This window comes from Molothrus ater, chromosome 8 (assembly GCF_012460135.2).
Source record: "Molothrus ater isolate BHLD 08-10-18 breed brown headed cowbird chromosome 8, BPBGC_Mater_1.1, whole genome shotgun sequence".
Taxonomy (NCBI): Eukaryota; Metazoa; Chordata; class Aves; order Passeriformes; family Icteridae; genus Molothrus; species Molothrus ater.
Genome location: NC_050485.2, coordinates 22,155,847 through 22,175,341, shown reverse-complemented (window position 1 = coordinate 22,175,341; position 19,495 = coordinate 22,155,847). Strand labels below are relative to the sequence as shown.

General features: G+C 43.1%; 1 protein-coding gene across 3 annotated transcripts in view; it reads left to right on the top strand.

Annotated features, from left to right (window-relative positions):
- Positions 1-3,937: 3,937 nt before the first annotated feature.
- Positions 3,938-19,495, top strand: part of LCOR (ligand dependent nuclear receptor corepressor) — a 90,088-nt gene continuing 74,530 nt past the window's right edge. For 2 of the 3 annotated variants that reach the window (XM_036385631.1, XM_036385634.1), the window contains exon 1: positions 3,938-4,042. In XM_036385631.1, the coding sequence (XP_036241524.1) occupies positions 3,946-4,042 (97 nt within the window). In that variant the 5' untranslated portion in view covers positions 3,938-3,945. The remainder of the gene's footprint in view (positions 4,043-19,495) is intronic. The other variant, XM_036385632.2, reaches the window with a different exon arrangement.

Sequence of the window (19,495 nt, the reverse complement as noted above, 5' to 3'; positions counted from 1 at the left end):
GGAATAATCCTGTTCTGGCAAGAAAATGAAGAGTTAGTATCTCTCTCTCTCATTGCTATAAATCATTTAACAAAGGTGATATGTTGGAAGCATGCCACATTCCTCAGAAGAAGGCATGTTTCCCTAACTTTCAGTGAGGTCTCATTTATTGCTCTACTTGAAGGGATGTAATTTGTGTTTGCTTCTGCTTGGCTGGGGCTTCCCAGAGGACTAGATCTCTCCATTCAAAAGCTTGCAGAGTCTGGATAGAAGCAGAGTTTGTGTGATATGATAAATATACTTTGCTGATAATGGGGAGAGGGTTACAAAATTGAATTTGTGCCTTTTTCTCACTTGTCTTTGTTCATACTTATGGTTCAGTGCTTCCTTCCTGAGGCTGTGGTACTTCACACTTCCACAGGACAGATATCTTTCTCACAGTTCTTTGCTTCCCACACTATCTCTCCACAGCAGGAGTTCTGCCTAATCTGGGCCCTCTCCAGTATGTGAGGTGTTACGCTAGGGAGAAATCCCAGCCTCCTGGTCTGGGACCCACAACAAGGGTTGACTGAAGCCAAGGAAGCTACCGCACATCCACACTCTTTTTACCCCGTCTCTGAGGGGTCAATCACTGACCTGTAGGTTTGCATGCACTTGGCAACATGCTGCTGCCTGGAGCAGATTGACAGAAAAGGTTTTGCTGAAATATCCACTTAAGAAAGAGGATAGTCCAAGGCTGCTTGTGCAAGTCTCATTTTACTGCAGCTGGCCCCTTTCATTCAGACATCTGCTGTGCTGATGGAGAAGGTGCCATGTTCTGTATGGCGTTGCCTTGAACACCAGCCACACAAAAATCAGGCAAAACAGCAATTTAGAGTCTATCCCCTTCTCCCATTCTGGTGTATTCCTTCTGCAGGACCACAGAAGGGGGCAATTAATGGGACAAGAAGGTAAATCATGTTTCTACTAAGTCCCATAAAGGTCATGCAATTCTATAGGGCCATTTTTAACTCTCACTGTTTCCCCACCTCTGGCATCTCTGGGGCTGTCATGATATTTTGGATGTGGTGCAAGACTGTGAGAAGACAGGTTTCTGCTCAAACGCCTTTCTGAGTATTTTCTGTTCTAATGGCAAAACGGATGTTGGAGAGACCTGCTGTAGGATCTACCCTGAAAATCTTACCTCTGAGATGCCAGGCCCTGCTCGGTGCTAAGTGCAATTGTCTGCAGCTCATTAACATCAAAGCATTTTCTCCACTGGGCTGGGCAGCTCGGTAGTAACCAGCAGACGGACCAGAGAACAGCTAGCTCTCCACTAAGCTTTGCCTGCAAACAATTAACATCAAAGGGGAGCCACCGTGAAACAGGGGGGAAACAACGTTTCAAATGTAGCAAATCTCATGGCTCATGGGAAATGGGGGAGGCCAAAGCTGGGTCCCAGCTAGAGAGCTTGGGCTGAGAGGTTTACAAGAGCAAGGACAGGAGTGGCTGCTGGGGTCTGCTGGTGGTCCTGGCCAGGAAAATGGTGGATCCGCTTTGGTTCAACAAACCTGCCTGACCATGTTGGTGGCAGCATGGTGCAAGCTCTGGTTTATCAAATTTGGTCCAGCCTAACTCTAGGATCAAGTCAGATCTGCCTGTTGCCTTGGTAGTTTCATGATTACTCACTTAGCTGTCACTCTTGATGAGACTCTTGAGGCCAGTCCCACTGTTCTTTATACCCTTTTTCTCCATCTCCCTGAACACAAAAGTTTTAGTTTTGATTCTAGATGATGCTGCTCTTTTATAAAGTGGACCTTGGCCCTTTTTTTGCCCCTCCTCACAGGAGGCCTCTGGTATTAAACCATTTTTTAGATTACAGGACTATTGCCTTTCTCTAGCCTTCAAACAGCTTCTTGTGCTTTATGTACTGGATATTCTGGTTCATGCTTTCCTCATCCTCTTCCTCCCTGCTTTGGTGATGGGTAAGAAATCCAAAGTATTGGTATTTATCATGCTACCAGTCCATGGTTAGCCCTGGGGAGGGCAACACATTATAGAAAATGAATTATTTTTTATATGGGTCCCAGTCAGGAATTAGAAGCTTTATGGTAGGTTCAATACCAGCACAGGGTAGAACCGTGGGGCTGTCTCAAAGAGTTTGCTATCTAAACATCAGTCTAAGAATAGAGGATTGCAAAAAAACCCAAAACTAGAACTCTCTAATAATTAGTGTGGGGAGTTCACCCACTGTTCTAGCTGCCATGCAGAAGTTACCTGCTGGAGTTTAGACCATCCATGTTGTAATCCCTTTGTTTAGATTATCTACCTCTCAGGAAATGCACATTTCTGTGATTAGTACAGTGGCAGCTAAGGGGATCATTCCTGAGCAGGAGTGCCCAAAGAGCTTTCCTACTCTTTGTGGTATAGAAATTCTTCATAGGTCATGCTTTCCCTGTTTTCACTGTTAATGGCTTTCAAACCAGGACTGGGATTCCCTAAACCTGTTTGCTCTGCTCATGAAAACAAGCTTCACCTTGCCCTCCTCACATGGAAGCTGCATCTTGAAATGGGCTTTTGCCTCTTGCTACTCTGTTTGCTGTCTACTCTGGGAAGTTCCACCTGCTACAGTAAGAAATCATCCTCTGACTTCCTCCAGGAAAGTACTGAGAGCCAACCAATAATCCTTGCTTATACTACCATTGGCCTTCAGATAGCTCTGTCCATCTTTTCCCCCACCACAGCTTCCCTGGTAGATTGGCAGAGTAAGTACACCTTGGGTTTGCACTCCTTTTGCTGGACTAGCCAAACTGAGCTGTCTTGATCTCCTTTTGTAGGACAGGTTCATTGCTCTCCTACCTGCCCACACCAAGTGCCTCTTGGTGTTCCCTTTGAACAGGACAGGTGGCTTACAGCAGCTACAACAGCAGCTGAACAGTAGCTCAAACAGCTCTTTCTGTCCAGGAAATACTTTATCTAGGACATCCTAATACTGCAGCTGCATTTGACCAGCCAGCTTTGCACAGCCAACTTTGAGCTCTATGCCTTTTTAACTCCCTAATCATGTGTGGCTAGGCAAGATGAGGGTAACGGCTCTAGTGGTTAGGGTGGGGAAAGAAAGGCTCATACACCTTCATCTCTGGCCTTATGGCAAGGTTTGGAGTAAGAGATTTCACTTTACAATCCTATCCCCTGAGCTTGAAAGAAGCTGGTATTGGTGCTCCTGTCCTCCTGCACGGGTACAAGGCAGTGCCATGCTTTCCCTAGATTGTCAATGTATTCCCTGCTTGCTGTCATCATTGTTACTACATCACCAGCGCCCTTACAAGCGCCCTGAGCACACCTGGAGGGAGGGCCTTGTGCTTGTGGTGCAAGGCTGCAGCACAGGAGGTGGCCGAGTCATGGAGCTGTCTCTGCAGGACCTCCTGGCCACTGCAGGCTCATGTGCCTTCTCTTTGCATCATGGCCATCAACAGAACTGGTGGTTTTATAACTACACGGTGGAGCAGATGAGATTTCATCTCTTCCTGATACAAAACCATGTGATCTGAAATGGCCCCTCAAGGAAGGATTGCAGCTCTGGGAACAGTGAACCCTCTGGGCACAGTGAACCCTCACAGTCCCCTCAGGACACGGTGACCCCTCACGGGTGGCATGTCCCCTCAGGACACAGTGTCCCCTCAGGATACGGTGACCCCTCACGGGTGGAATGTCCCCTCAGGACACAATGACCTCTCAGAGCACGCTGACCCCTCAGGGCGTTCCCGCTCCCTCACGAAAGGCTCCGGGGTTGCACAGCGCCCCCTAGCGCACGGGTGCGGCGCGGCCGCACGTGCGAGCCGCTGGGGGACGGGCGGCGCATGCGCGGGGCGGGGAGAGCGCCGAGCGCGAGTGGGCGTGCCAGAGCGCGGCGCGCGCGGCCCTCCCTCCCTCCCTCCCCCCCGCCCCGCCGGCCGCCACCGCCCCCGCCCCGCCCCCGCCCAGAAGATGGCGAGCCCGTGCGGGCGGCAGCAGTGCTCCATCCAGAGGCGCGGCGTCCGCCACCAGCTCGATTCGTGGCGACACAAGCTCATTCACTGTGTAGGTGAGGGACGGCGGCGCGGCGGGGAGGCCCGGCCGGGCCCCGCGGCGGCGGGAGGCTCCGCCGGAGCGGGGGCCGTGAGGCGAGCGGCGCCGCGGCCTGCGGGCCCGCCCCGCTCCCCCTCCCCGTCTGCCGCCGTGAGGCGCCGCGCCGGGCCGGGCCCCGCCCTGCGCCGAAGGGGGGGAGCCGGGAGGGGGTCCTGCCCTGCCCTTTTGTGCGGCCCCTGTCAGCGCCGCGCCCGCTCCTCCCCGCTCGGCACGGCCCGGCCCGGCCGCGGCCCCTTCAAACTTGTTTACGGCGGGGCCGCGCCCGGCGGCGCGGAGCGGCCCGCCTGTCACTGCCCGGGGGCGAGCCGGGGCCGGCCCGCCTGCCCCCGGCCCGGCGAGGCGGGAGGGAGCGAGGCCGCGGAACCGGCGGGAGGATCGGCGGGGGAGGTGGAAAGTTGTGGATCGCGGTGCCGGATTGACGCCGTGAATCCGGAGCGGGGCCGCGGGGTTAAAAGGATGTGTGATTGCTTTTCTGTTCTCCCTCCACCTCCTTTTTTCCCCCCTCTTCCTCTTTGCGCGTTTCTTGTTGAGTAGGCTCCCTGCAATCGAATGTTTGGGGTTTTGAAAAGGAAGTCCCTTTCATCTCGAGTAACTTTTTCCATTCAAAATACAGATTTTGCCCTCTTATCTTTCCCTGCTTAGAAATTGAAACCTTTTCAGTGGAACCCAACATTCACGTAAATGTCAGCTCTAGGCCAGTAATTCAGTGTCTCCAAAGAAAAAAGGTTTGAGAACAGTAGACTGTGAACTTGCAGAGTAATCGTAAAAATCCCTGTCTAGAGCATTGGTATGTTTCATCTTGTTTGGCCTTCTGTTTCTAATTGAGCACAAATCCTCGTTTTATTTTTAAATATGCAAATATGGCCATAATCTGCCAGTGACTGCTCAGCATAGGTAATCTGTAATAACAGTCACAGATTCACTTTAGTTCCTTGTGTGCAGAGTTAAACCTCTTATTGTCAGTTAGCTCAGCATCCCAATTCATTATCAGGGATTTGAAACACCATTTTTGGTTACACCAGGATGTGTAACTGCTGTGTATATTTTTGGCTTCATCTAGATGTTTAAATTTCTGTAATACAGAAAATACCGTGTGCTCTAGATGCTTGTTAACTTCAGATTAATTCAAGCAATTAATTTGTTTTATATATGAAGCAACTGAAGGGCAATATGTTACTGAGAAACTCCTACTACATGAAACTGTTGGGTTTTCTTTCCAACGAATAATTGATATTTCTAAATTCAGTTTGTGGGATTTTATTTTGATTCTATCTCTGGTACATTTTATTCCACAGCTGCTTGAACCAGATTTATTTTACTTCTATCTCTTTTTCTCAATTCCTCTTACCTCAAGCTGCTGGGGTTCAGCTGTTCTGGTCCTTTCTAAACTCTCTGTTTGCAGCCTGTCATCTTATCTTCCTCTCAGTCCCTGCTGCTCTAGCACTGGGTCCAGTGGAGCTGTCCTATTGCTCAGAGTTTAACGTAGCTGTGAGGAGTAAATTTGGAAGGAAGAAAAAAACCAAAGAAGACAGTTTCAAAGCTGCTGTTGAAGATATTGTGTTGGGGTGAAATGCAAGAATTGTCTCTATTCATTGTGCTGCTCTTTGGGAAAATCCTGGGTAGAAAGAGAAGTTTATGTCTACAGACTCAAGGAAAACACTACGTTATTGAAGTTCTTAGCAACCCTAAGTGCTAAATCTTAAAACAAACACCCCACCTCCACCCCCATTAATACACACCCTGTTCCATTTCCCTAAAGCCATTTAAATTGCCAGCTTCTGGTGAAGTTGCTTCCTCCCCTCATCTCTTGCATATCTCTTCCTCATACCTAAATTTGATACGTTTTCTTCTTCCAAAAGATTCCTCTCTCTGAAAGTCCCTCTCTGTGTTTAACAAAGGGTACTGAGAAAGCTTTTAAGCACAGAATTGAATGGGGTTTTTTGGAGGTAAAGTACAAAACCATTTTAAAAAAATAAAGTCCAAAGTGTAACAGTGCTCTGTGACTTTTATCTTGATGGCAGTATGTCGTAAATAGTTTCAGCTTCAAATTGATCAGTTTTATGAGGTTTCAGGACCTGCCTCGTTCCTACTATGAATCTTGCATAAATTGTTGGGTCATGTAAATGTGTTGTTACCTTTTTTGTTTTCATATTTTTATAAAATTATAAAGGATTTATTGCACTTGCCCACAATCTCCAGCTGAAATTATGTTGTGATCATAACCCCTTGCTCTAAATATATACCTCTGTCATCTTTTTAAGTGAACTTTGACAATATTCCGTGAGATTTGGAAGTAGACTGTTAAATGATGTAGTCTTCTGTTTTACCTTGGCTGTTTGTAGAAGTCTTCGAGAATTTTTCCCTGTAATAAACACTCTACTTTCCAGTATTTATGCATCAGGATGTGAAAATTTTTCTTGTAGTAATCAGACATACTCATTCATATTTAGTTCTGAAAATAAATGAGGTGTGTGGGATTTTCTGTGTTAACATCATTCCTGAAAAGTCATTCTAATACCACACCATGTGGCATTCAGAAAAAATATACCTGTGGTTTGAACTAGTGCATTTGGCAATAAATATGGCTTAAGTAATTCACTTTCCCCTCTTGTTTCTTGCTTCTTCAGCTGTCTGCTCCTTTGGACTGTGGGTTCATGACAATTTGTCAAACTAAGCTTGTGCTCTTAAGGGAGCAAAACCACAGAGGGACAGACAGACCACCTGCCCACAAGGAGCCAATTCAGGGGAGCTGTCCTAGCAGAAAACATCTTTTGGAGGGAGTAGAATAATTTTGTGCTGGTCTAGCTCCCTGAACTGCTGGCAGTTTAAGCAAATACCAGCACTAGCACGAGGAAGAGGGTGAGAATGCAAAGCTGGTGGAAAAGAGTGGCAACAAGGCAGCAGAGATACAGATAAACTTGAACTGTCATAGAGTTGCATCCTTGGTTGTCCCAGTGTGGCCTTTTGTGGGAGATAGCTCAGGGAACTGATCTGGCTGAAACCTTCCTTCATTGTCATGCATTTCATCCCCTTTCTGTGAGGAGGGAGATGGTGAGGCTGGTGGAGCTCACATAGGTCTGTGAGCAGTTCTGTTGATCAATGGTGAAATTGAGGGAGCAGCATGCCGTGGCCTGGAGGTGAAGGAAGTGTGGAGAAGGGGTGTCCAAGCTCTCTTAGCAGTGAGTTGTAATGGGACTGTGAACCACAGAGCAGGGATAGCTGGGACTGGTGCACAGATCATGGTGCCCTGGTAGCACTTTGTAGGGACAGTCTGCCAGATCACAACTATTTGATGCTGCCATTTGTGTTCTCTGTACCAGTCTTGAGTGTTAGCGTCTTTTTCAGTGGTCAAAAGCAGATACCTAGACATAAAGGCATGTGGTGATTTTAATTTACTTTTCCTTCTCCCAGCCTCTAATCATCTTGTGTTCAGGCACTTGCTGAATTTGAAACGGTTGATGGGATTGGATCTGCTAAGGAACGGGGAGTTTGCGGAATGAAATAACGCAGAGATTTCTGAAACCCTCCTGACACCTTTTGCACAGGCAGTTAATAGCATGGCAGTGCTGCGTGATCACCGGAGTAGCATGAGGTGATTGCATGCATTTCTTCTAGCTGGTGATGCTTGGCCCTTTGTTAAATATTAGCTGTACTCTTGGAGAGTCTCTGACTGAATTATGCTCTGTGTTGGGGGTGTGGGGGCAGGGAGAGAATGGTTCACTGCCCTTCAGAGATGATCCTAGTTTTGGGAGCAAAATGAGGATTTCAAGGGAAAACCTGTAACATTCTCATCAGATTTCCAATCATCTTGAGCTCTGCCAGTGTTTCATTGAGATGCTGCTTAGCTGTTAAAGTTATCACTGCTGATTAAATACTGCAACTTAAGTACCTGATCTCTTTCTGTTTAGTTCATTGTATGATGGTGGTCTTCTGTGACCTTGGATACTTAGGATTAAAGTGTAGATTCTGAGGAAGAAGTATGATACATCAGGAAGTGTTAGAATACAATAATAATCAAGAGAAGGTGTATAGCAGTTGAATAATTCTGAAATCTTTATTACTTTCCTTATCTTGATTATGGCTCCTGTATAGCTCCAGCCTGTGTGTGATACGAATTAGCTGCTGCTTCCAAACAGTTAGCTGTGTTACCTTGTTTTGGAAGTAGGCTCGAGTCTTCAAGTGTTTAACGTGGTTCTAGTTCAAAGGTCAGATTGTATTTCTTTGTTCCAAAATGAGAAAGCTTATTATAGCTGTGGTGTTGATGAAAAATAATAATAAAAAGCAAGTTAAAGTTTAAATGTAGGGCTCTTCTATACTGGTGTTTGTTTTAGATACACCCCCAGCCTTGTCCTCAGCAAACGTGAGTGGTACTGTTTGCCTTATCTCAACCTGCTTGCAACGTAGCTGCAGATTGTGGCTTCTTTTATTAATATAAATCCATTGTATGGCAGTTTTACAATTTAGTAGCTGAAGGCTTGTTCAAGAAAATCTGCTCTATGCTCCAACATTTCTGCTTGTTGGCAGTATGAGTAGAGGGAAGGAGAATTACCCTTTTATTACAAAGTTATGCCAGGAAGAGATTGAGGCAACTATCATTTAAAAATGAAAATCTTTTGTTGGAAGGAGTAAAATTTACAGTGTGATTTTTAGTTTTACTTTAAATGTGCATGGAAGGATGGTATGTATCTGAAGAAGAGTAGAAGTTGAACTGAGGGGATGAATCTTGATCAGTTTAAAATTCAAATTCTTTGAATTCACTACAAATCACTCTGGATTTGCCCTTGTTTCCTTGCTTGCACATGAAAAATAACTTCTCTTCTTTCATGGATGATGTCAACCAATCAAAAGCATACTCGAAGAAATTATTGATAATCACTTTGAGTTACACCATCTTGAGATATTCTTCTGATGCCTGCGACATGAAATTTCACACTAGGCCTAATAATTGGGGTTTCTTTCACATTTCAACAAAAACATATTTTAATTTGTGTGAGGCAATAGCAATGATTGCAAGGTGGGATATTTCCTTCTCGGGATATGTTTGTCCTGCAGGAAGTATAGGCATTTGAACTTTTTAAATAAGAAATAATGACATTCAGAATTCATCCGCCCTAATAAAACTTCCAGAATTAATTGTGATAATCCATTCCATGCATGTAGAAAATAGTAAAAATCCACCTAGATAAAATCTATTTAGCATTTATGTTGAGATGTATATATTACAGATTTACAGCTTTGTGGTACAGTACCATTTTAAAAGAGTACCTGAAGGACTGTTCCAAAATTTTCAGCTATTTCTTGACAGTTTGTGCCGTATGTTGATGATAGTCCAAATGCTGTTATGTATAGAAGTCCAGTTACTGCACTTTAATGAATAATGGGTGATTAAAAAATCCCAATTTCTGTGCTCCGTTCTAAATCCTCATTGCATGGTGCTTTAGTGACTCCACAGTCTGCCATCTTAGGCTATCGTACATCCAGGCAAGTACTGTCATGTGTCCTTGCAGGGTTTTGGGGGTTTGCTTGTTTTTGTTTGTTTTGTTTTTGTCTGAGAACTTATGTTCTTTCACTGCTATTGTAAAATCACAATGAGAATACTTCCTAGAAGTATTAGTCAGTTTAGGCAAGGTTTGAGGAAAAACAAGCATTTAATAGGGTTAAAGAAAATTAGCCCTGTCTTACAGGTTGGGGCAGAGCAAACACCACTGCAGGATTTTACAGGAGACTTTCCAATCCTCTTCCTCACCCTTCTATGTATACATATTTTCACTCTTAAGAGGATGAGGCTTTGGTTCTCAAAGTTTGCTGGATGGATATTTATAACTCTCTGAGAAATACAAAGCTTTTGGGATTTTCTGAGAGCAGGGTTGGATGGGATGGGCTGAGCCAATTTAGGGTCTGCCTCTGGCTAAGAGGGGCATTAGTGCTTATTTTTACTAAACTGACAGAAGTCTGCAAAACCAGCTCATCTTCTGGTGATGTGCAGTAACCTGAGTCATCCTAGGTGGGAATGAGATGATCAGGAGAGCTCATCTGAAACACTCGATGGGGTCACATCTGTGGGGGGAAGGGAAGTGGGTAGAACAGTCTATTCCAAAGACACAGAGTCTTCTAGTTTGTGTCTTGTTTCTTGTAACCATGCTACAGACTGTGGTTATGTTTGACAGTAGTGCTGTCTAAACTGGCTTAAATAGTCCCCTCTGTTCAAGCACAAAACTATGTGTATCAGTTCCCTGACTAGACCTGACTGGAAAACAATTATTTTTTTTTTTTGGCTACAACATCTGCAGAGGAAGAAGAGGCGCAGAGAGTGAGGAATTGGTGAGGAGTTGAGACTATTCAACTGGTATTGTCACACACGCAGAAATACATCTTTCACTGAGTAGGTGTTAGTTTTTGTGTGCTTCATGTTCATTGCAGAAGTAGGAAGATTGAAGCAATCTCCCTCTTCATGCTCTCTCCCTGATAATGAACTGTGGGCTTTGCTTTCCTAACCAGTTTCTCTTTAATAAAGTTGCAGCTTTATACCTCCTCTCCTTGTATCTCTGCAGGCCTCTGGGGTTTCTCATTTCTTTCTGATAAATCTGTATGGCCATTTTGAGAAATGAGAGCTTCAGCTTCTTTCTTTTTCTCTTGAAGAATGCCTTACTGTTATTTCTCTGGATATCTTTAAATCATTTACCTTTTTCCTCAGATTTAGTTCACCTTGTATGTTGTGTGTAGTATCACATGCTCTTTATGGTGAATTGACAAAAAATTGAACTCTCAAAGCTAAGTAGGAGATTTGAGTTACACATCAATGCTGCTGACACATGAAAGATGAAATAGAGGTTATGGTTTTGCAACATTTCTGCAGGACACCAGTTCCTCTATGGTAAAATTGCTACTAGATGATGTCTCCATCTGTTTTTTTCCACTGTTCTTACAGAGAAGAGAAAGGATGGTACTCCTCTTGCATTTTCTAGGAGGGGTGGCAAAGTGGCTGCACAGGGAAGACTTGCAAGAGGACAAAGGATGTTCCTTATGCCCTGAGGACCATGATATTTTATGGGAGGGAGTAGAGGGGGAGAAAAGAGGACTTGACAAGAGCCTAGTATTCATTAACAAAGGAAGCTTTCAGAAGCTGAATCCAGCAGCGTGGAAAGACATCAGAGGCCACCAGACAATCTTAACTCTTGAGCTGAGTTTACTAATGAAAACTTTCCTGGTTGTCTTTGATTGCTTTTTGCATACACCTATAGTACAGGTATTTCAGGTGTGTAACTGGAGAGGTGAGTCCATCTGATGTCCTTTGCCCTCTGCTACTGCAGGGGTGGTGGTCGTTTTGAAAATGGATCAACTGCCAGAATAGGAAGAGGAACAGGTAGTCAAGAGTCAGAGTTCTTAATTTCTTTTTTTCTTTTTTTGTTGGTTGCCCTAACAAAAGGATGTGAAAGCTTCAGCTCACAGCCTGTAGTTCCCTGCTCTTATAATACTTCAAGGCAGGTTCTTAGTGCTGAGGCTCCTGTGCTTGTCGTGGTGTCTGTAATGAGTCTGTAGCAATGTGCTGTTTGGCTCCCTTTGCTGCTGTGTTTGTGTGACAGGAGGCAGCTTGCTGTGTTACCTGTGTAGCAAACTTCTGAATTCAGCCTGTGGCCTTGCAAGGACAGGATAGTCCTGCAGCTGTTACACTCTCCACAGAGATTCAAGTACACTAAGCTCTTTGGTGGTCTGCTTGTGCTTAATGTGCTGAGTAACTTGCAGGTCAGTTTTGAAACTTTGTCGCAGATTAGTCAGAATAAAATAGAGTTCTGTGCTTGTGCACTTCAGATGGAGAGTCTTGTGATCAGATGAGTCCTCTCAGCCTGTGCCTTGTGTCCTGTAGTCTTAGGTTTCTGGAGAATTTTTTTTATATATTTGAATTGAGAAAATGGATTTACTTTGGTTTTAACAGCAACCTGGCTTACTTCTTGTCTCCTTTGGGAGTTATTTGGTCCTCAGTGTGAACAAGTTGAAGATAAGCTAGTGTTACAGAAGACCCTTGTCTGAAGTTTGGTCATCTCCTGGGTTAAGGGCTGTCATTGTGACAAAAATGATGACAGCTGCTGTCTAGGTGATGCTTTATCATGGCTTTAAGATGTGTTTCTGAGAACATGTATAAAGAAAATTTTAGCAGAAGTGGATGCTTAAGTTCCATTTCATTCTGCAAAAGCAAGAGAATAGGAAAGCATGGAGGTAATTTCTTTTTCTGATCTAAACAAACTTAAAAGCAATCTTCTTGAAGCAGTGATTCCATATACATCCTTCAGAACAGGAGGAGCATTGCTACTTATCCCTAGCTTTCTCTCCTACTTTAAAGTCATTAGTGAAACTTAAGTTTATATGATACCAAAATCTCTCTTCTGGGGTTTCTCTCAAGGGTCTTACTTTTATCTTATGAAGAAAAAAAAAATCTGACAGTGCTCACTTCCAAATGAGCAGTGAAAAAACTTTTCTTAAAAAAAAAACTACTGCACTTTTTTGTCAGTGATCATTTCTTGATCTAATTGTCCTCTTTGGTAAGTAAGAGGAGTGTTCCTTGCTGGTTTTAAATGTCCTTTGGAAAAGTTGTGCTCTTATTCAACTAGAAATTGAAAGTTTCAGTTACCTTAGTGGTTATTCTTTATCTGCATGCTGTACCTTACTATCTTTCAAAATATTACAAGATTAGGAAAAGGATGAAGACATGTGAGGGAACATATTGCAGAATGTGTTGTGTAAGACAAGTGCACTGAGTCTTTGTCAAAACGAAGTGTCAAAGTCTCTTGGAGGGGGAAAAAGTAGTTTTTTCCCTGAAATATTTCCCATGAATGTTTAGTTTATTCTAACTTATACTTCATGGCAAAATTGTATCAAGTATAACACTAAATTTGGTATTTCTGGTTAAATGCCTAACTACTGCCCACACATTTCTCTTGGTTTTTTTATACTTTTCTGTCATTCTTGTCAGTCCCATGCATTCATTCAAATAAGAAAAACGTAATCATCTGTAACTGTATGGTAAGATGCTATGAGAACCTAGTTTTTGTATCTCACAGGAGTATTTTTGTAAACTCCTCACAAAATCTAGTGCTTGGTCTTGCCTCTGCAGGGTTCCTTGAGTGATGTACAGTCATTTGGGAAATGAATGGCTTTAGTGCTCCGTTGGCATAGGCCATGCAGAGGTCCATTTTGCATATGATCTTTTGAATTCAGCAGGGATGCTGCATTTATTTCTTGAGCAAGCCTAAACCATTGAGAAAACTGTGTTTTGCCAGAGCTCTCTTAAAACAGTGTTTTTCAATCTGAAGTTGGCAAGAAGCAACTGTGGAAAAACAAGGCTACTGCCAATAGTTTAAATTGTGTGGCATTTTATGCTTTTCAGGATTCCACAACTTGAAAATTACTGCTCTAAATGATTTGTAAATGAGGGCTATTTTTCCTTTCCAAAGTGGCTGTAGGTGTTAAGGAGTATGAGCTGATACTTAGCGATCCATTAGATTAGGACTGATTTTTATCTTTCCTTCCTCTTCTCATACTTTGCTATTTAAAAGTATATTTTATCCAGAAATGGGTATCATGGTGGATACTAAGTCTGGAAAACTTCAGTTTGAAAGCTGACTTCTGAAAAAAGGTTAGAGTGGTGTAAAGTAGGTCTGTTTACAGAACTGCACTCTGTGAATGTAGAGTTTCTGTAGTCTCCCTTCCAAGAATCTTGCTATGAAGGCCAAACTCCTGCTAGTTTGTGTTAGATCTAAAGATTTCATTGCATTCCTCCCTTACACGGTTGTGAAAGAACTTTAAATATGCAGGCTTGAGCGTAAACTGATGTAGTCTCCATGCAGTGCATTGGCAGATGCCCTGAACCAGCAGGTAAAGCACCTTTCAGGTCTCAGGAGGACATGGATTTATTTATTTTAATGACTAGAAGGCATTTGAAGTATGGGATGGACGCTAAGCTGTTTGCTAATCCTTTGGTGCACTGCTGTTCTGGGTATCAGAACCCAAATAGTCTCCATCCTGGCCACTGTCCACCTGACTCTTTTTTGGTAGAACCACAGCTGAGGTCACAGTTTGAGCATGCTAAAAGTACAAAATTGAATAGAGTTCAGAGGTTACTCTGCTCAACAAGTTACTCAGTTTTAAAACAGATTAAAATTTGACTTCGTAAGTTAAAGATGCTGCAGAACTGTAGTCAACTTTGGAGGCTGCACTCCTTTCCTATGACAGATTGGTTCTTGTTCTTAAATCATCTGTTTGCCTGTGACTAATCTTGAATTTGTATCTTTCTGCTGCTTGTACTTTGAAGTGAATTCTGTGCTCCAAATAAGAACAGCAGACAGGACTTTACATTTTTTCAGCTCTTGTAGCCCAGGGACTGCTCCTGGCCCTAGGATAGGAAATGCCTTACACAGCTTGGTATATAATGGGAGGTGCTTGAGGGGAAGGCAAGAAGTCGATCACAGCTGCTTTGGTCTATACTTACTGGCATGGTGATGAACTTTAGCACCTAAATGCGCTTGTGATGACACCTCACAAACTTCAGAAAGTAAGCAGTTATTTTTGGAAACTTTTTTCCCCTCAGGACTAAAACTACTAAACCTACTTAAAAAAAAAGTCTATGCAAAAGCACTTTTTCCCAAGAAATCGACACCTTCTGCTTATCGTGTTTGTGGGCATTTCAGCATCCCAACCCTATATCCCTCTTGATGTTCCTTCTTGTCTTTCTAGTGTTTGAAAGTTGGAGGGCTTTCCATTGTTGTAAGCAAGAAGAATAGCTATTTCCTATTCAGCTAGAGGAAAGAGATAAGCAATCCTTGATCCCATCTTTAAGGCAGATGGATCTTTGCTCTCAGCATGCCATGATGCTGCCTGGGGGGGTCTTCATGATTGTGCTGGTAAGCAGCAAACAGAGCTAATTTCTGAGTTGGTTTATACTAGGAGACTTGAAGGGTTAAGAGTGCTGAATTTATTGTGCAGTTTTGAGATTCTGTTGGTGGTGTCAAAAATTTCTTTAATAAATAAATAAATCATGCTCTGAACACTGGTTTGCTGCCCCGTAGTTTTGCTGGTGTCGCTCTATTTGGTCTGTTTTTAAGCTGGGTTGTGAAGTCAAGGTTTAATAAGCCTTGACTGTAATGAGAAGTCACAGGCTAGTGTGAACAGAGGCTGTGGGACCTTAGCTGTGAGTGGGCCAGAACGAGAGCCATGGATGTGGGTGTGTGGAGGAATCCCTGTCAGGGATGTCCTTGCCTCTGAGCTGGGAACCGTCTGTTCTCAGTGGCAGTGAAAGGACATCAGTGCCTGCAGGAGCACCTTGTGGTTATGTGTGACAAGTGAGGCTCTCCTGAGGACTAATGCCTGCTTTCTGTCAGCGTGGCAGCCAGAGTGTAAATGTGCTTTGGCTGTAGTGCAGTAACTGCCTCACCCTCTGCTGTCAGTCCACACGCATGTAGGGCTGGGGTCTAGAGCAGCTTGAGTCTGCTGGTCTTAGGAAATTGATCTCTTGCTTCAGATGACCTCACAGAAGGTCATAAGCTTACTCTTGTTTTCAAAATGACATGTAAAATCCTTGTCTGTGGGCTTTCAAACTCCTTGGTAAGGCATTGTTTAACTCAGGTGGCTTCTCCCTGCTAGTTCCTTTTGAGGGGAGGTAGAGATGAAAATTAACTACCAGGAAATCATAGCCTTGAAATATCCCAAGAGTTTTTCTTCTTGGAACCAGTGAAGGAAAATGAGTATATCTTCAAAACTAGGTCTCTTGAAAATCCAGATTTAGCATAAATGAGGATGCTTCACAAAGAACGCTTTTAGAAAAGGAGATAATGAGCTTTAATAGCTGTGTAAAGACTAAACTCTTCCAAATACATCTTAAAGCATTTTTGGGGCATGGTCAAAATATTTCCCACTTCAGAGGAAAAAAGAGTTTCAGGTAACTACCTGATCTTCCCATCAAAGAGAAAAGTGTATTCATTTGAAGCCTTTGCTTATTAAAGTTCTAATGTGAAACTTGAGGGGGCAGTGTTTGGGGAGACACTGGTGGGAGAGGCAGCCAGGTTCTGGTGGGTTTGTTTTGGTTTTTTGTTTGTTTGTTTGGGGTTTTTTATTTTGTTTGGGTTTGGTTTTGGTTTTGTTGTTTTAAGCTTAACAAGTCAAGTGGAAGTCACCATGAAAAAGCTATTCTAAAAACATACTATTTTCAGTTAAGTGTTAGGATGGCATAGGGATGTCCTTAGATAGGTTCTCTGAATCTTTTTGTAAAGGAAATTAACAGAAAATGGTCCTCAAGAATATCTAATAAAATTACTTTTGGCTTTTGAGCCATGAGTTATTCTTTGTCCACAATTAAGTTAAACATTATGCTGTTTTTTAAACTGTCTTGCATGACATTAAGCAAGTTTCTAGATGGTCAGATTTCTGAAAAGGCATGAAATTGCTCTCTTTGCAATATTACTGTTTTGGTGAAAAATATTGAAATGTATTGATTATAGTTTATATACCCTAAAAGTGATGTTCAGTGTTTGTAGAAGATGCTATAGGAAACATTAAGTAGACTTTTTCCTTTTTAAAATAAAGGAGAAGTTATGCTAGAGCAACTGTAATAAGCATTTCACCCTGTTTTTGAAGAAACTGCAAGTCCAAATTTTGAACCTTGCCAAATTGCAGCTTAGTGTTACATTTAGAGTAGGTACAGGTTTGGGCAGTAACTCCTACCATAATTCCTGAGAAATCACAATTGTATGTCTTTTAACCTAAATGAGCAGTATGGGAGAGTACAATTGTTTAATGCTGACCAGTTTATAAGATTATTCAGGAAAGATTTTGGTTCCACCACAGGTAAACAGAATACATATCCAAGGGATGCACAGCAGTAAAAGTGAATTTCCATATAAAAACACAATTCATGGTTGCACAGCAGTTTTTACTCTCACATAGATTTAAAATGCTGCAGGAGAAGAGTGATCATACCACCCCCTTTGTGCCACTGCCCTCACTTTGTGTAAATGCATGCTGGGTTGGATCAGGAAACTGATCCCTGAACCATCTTGTCATGTTACTGTGCAAATGCGAGATGAGTGAGCATCTGGGGGGGTGGGGAGGATGAGTGGGATCAGCTCTTTCAGTGGAGAGGTGGATTTATCACGGATTAAAGTGCCAGGTGATCAGTAATCATAGCTTCAAAACATTGAAACATGCTGCAGTATGAACTTCCCTGGTACAGTAACCTTCAGTTTACAGTGATCTGTCTTCTAGTGACTTGGGATAAGTGAATTGTGGAATTTTGTGTTTTCTTACTCTGCTTCTCATAGTTAACAATTTTTGCACAGTATATTTTGCAGTCATATTTTGCATACACATGCATTTTAGTGCTCTTTAATTTTTATCACCCTCCTTTAATGCACTTGAGTCAGGCAAGCCTCATTTTACTCCTGATGCTGCCTTATTAGTCAATGTGCCTTAAGTTGCAGTAAGTCTTGAGTAGATAAAGATCTTTATCCAATATGTTTGTTTTTCATAAAATTAACAGGAAGTTACAGAGAAACTGATGCTGCAATGGGGACATTAGGACTAGTTAGCAAAAAATGATTTTCAGGGATGAAACCAGCTGAATCTATCTTTATATTCCCCAGTAGTCATTCTCATAGGTATTTCCTTGCTCTGGTTCCTTTGACATAATGGTAGTCTAAATTCTCCTTTCGAACTAGAGTCAAGACATTTTTGAATGTTGGCCTAAAGGAAGGGATTCTCTTTACCTTGTTGGGTAATCTGTGTTTTTGGGCTTTCACAAAATGACAACAATCTCTGCTGGGGTACCTTACACCTTAGGTTTGTGTTGCCAACTGGGAAGATGGGCCAGTGCTGCAACAGCTTGTTTGGGATCAGTGTTCTCCCAAAGAGCAGGGGCAGTGGGTTTCTAACCTCTTGAACCTCCTGGACCTCAACCCCTCATTACACCAGACTTCAGAGCATTCTTGGTCTAGTGCAGTATCTTCCATTTCCAGTTAAAACAGTCCCTACTACAGAGGGATGCATAGGTTTGGACTGGACTTTTTATGTGGTCAGCCAGTCAGAATGCATATTCAGCGCAACTGCTGGTTTTTAGAGATTTTGTGTTAAGACATGGTTTACAACTGTCATAGGGCTTGCTTCCAAACCAGAGTCATTAGGGAGAAAAAGCAGGTAGAGCTAAGGGCAGTTAGCACTTGTGCTGAGTTCATCTGAGATTGATCAGCCAGCATCTCCTGATGGCTGACCAAGGAGTGTGCCAGGGCTGTGTCAGACCAGCTCTGCGTTCTCGAGAGAGAGCTGGAGTAAGAACCACTCCCTGATAACACCTGTCTGCTCATTCACCAGTGGGTCCCATTGCCTTCCATAAGGGCTCTGGGATCTGTGTGCTGGCCTCTCCTACACGAGCGTGGGTCTGTCCTGCTCCTCTGTGTCTCACCTGTTCTCTGCAGCACACTGTGCCAAAACCTATGCACCATGGACTATTGTTGACTCTATCTCCTTTCTGTTTTAATAGGCTTTGATTTTCCAGCATCTTTACTGTAACATGCATCTCTCATGGTTTTCATTTGCAAGCAGTCCAGTGCAGTTACACACCTGACAAACTGGAGCAATTGCATGCTGTTCTTTAACAGACTTTTAAGCAGCAGCTATGCTTCTCCTTCTGAAAAGAGGTTTTTTGTGATGTGCTGGCTATGCTTTTCACGATGGCATTGGTTAAGTCGTCTCCTTGTATTGCCACTTACACTTTTGCCCTTATTGGAATTGGGATTCTGGGCTAGGTAAACCTTTGTCTTAACCCTGAACACCCGTTCTCATACAAGGTGAACTTATAGAAGTTACTGCTTAAAATAAAGAGAGAAGTGAGGGGTGTGTGTGCAAAATCACTTATCCTTTCTGCAGTCTCATGAACTTCTAGCAGTGTAACTGATGCAGTGTAGGAGTAGGAATGAGTGATAGAGTAGAGAAGGAAAGGGCTGCAAAACCTGCTGTTGCTACTGCTCCAGAGACTGCTTTGAATCTGTAAGGTGATTGGACTTTGCCTCTATGAAACTTGCCTCATGCTAGCACTGATCTTTTAAAAGGGGCAAAAGATTACAGAGATACTTTGCTAGTGTCCTCTGGTGCAAAATCAGAGATTAATTTTTGTTATGTCTGAAGCCATGCATCTTCCTAAAATACACTGAGTTCTTCAATGAGATTATGGGATTCTTGGTTCTGTACTGTCTTTATAGTTTGAACTAATTTAATACCTATGCTGTCTTTCATGTGCCTTTGGCTTGAGGGATACCTGGCAACATGTTGTTTAAATCTCCATTGAAATATGTAGGGCTAACCAGTTTCTGTCAAAGATGAGGCAGACTGGTAGGAGCTGTTTTGTTCTTGCCATCACACCACAAGCAGG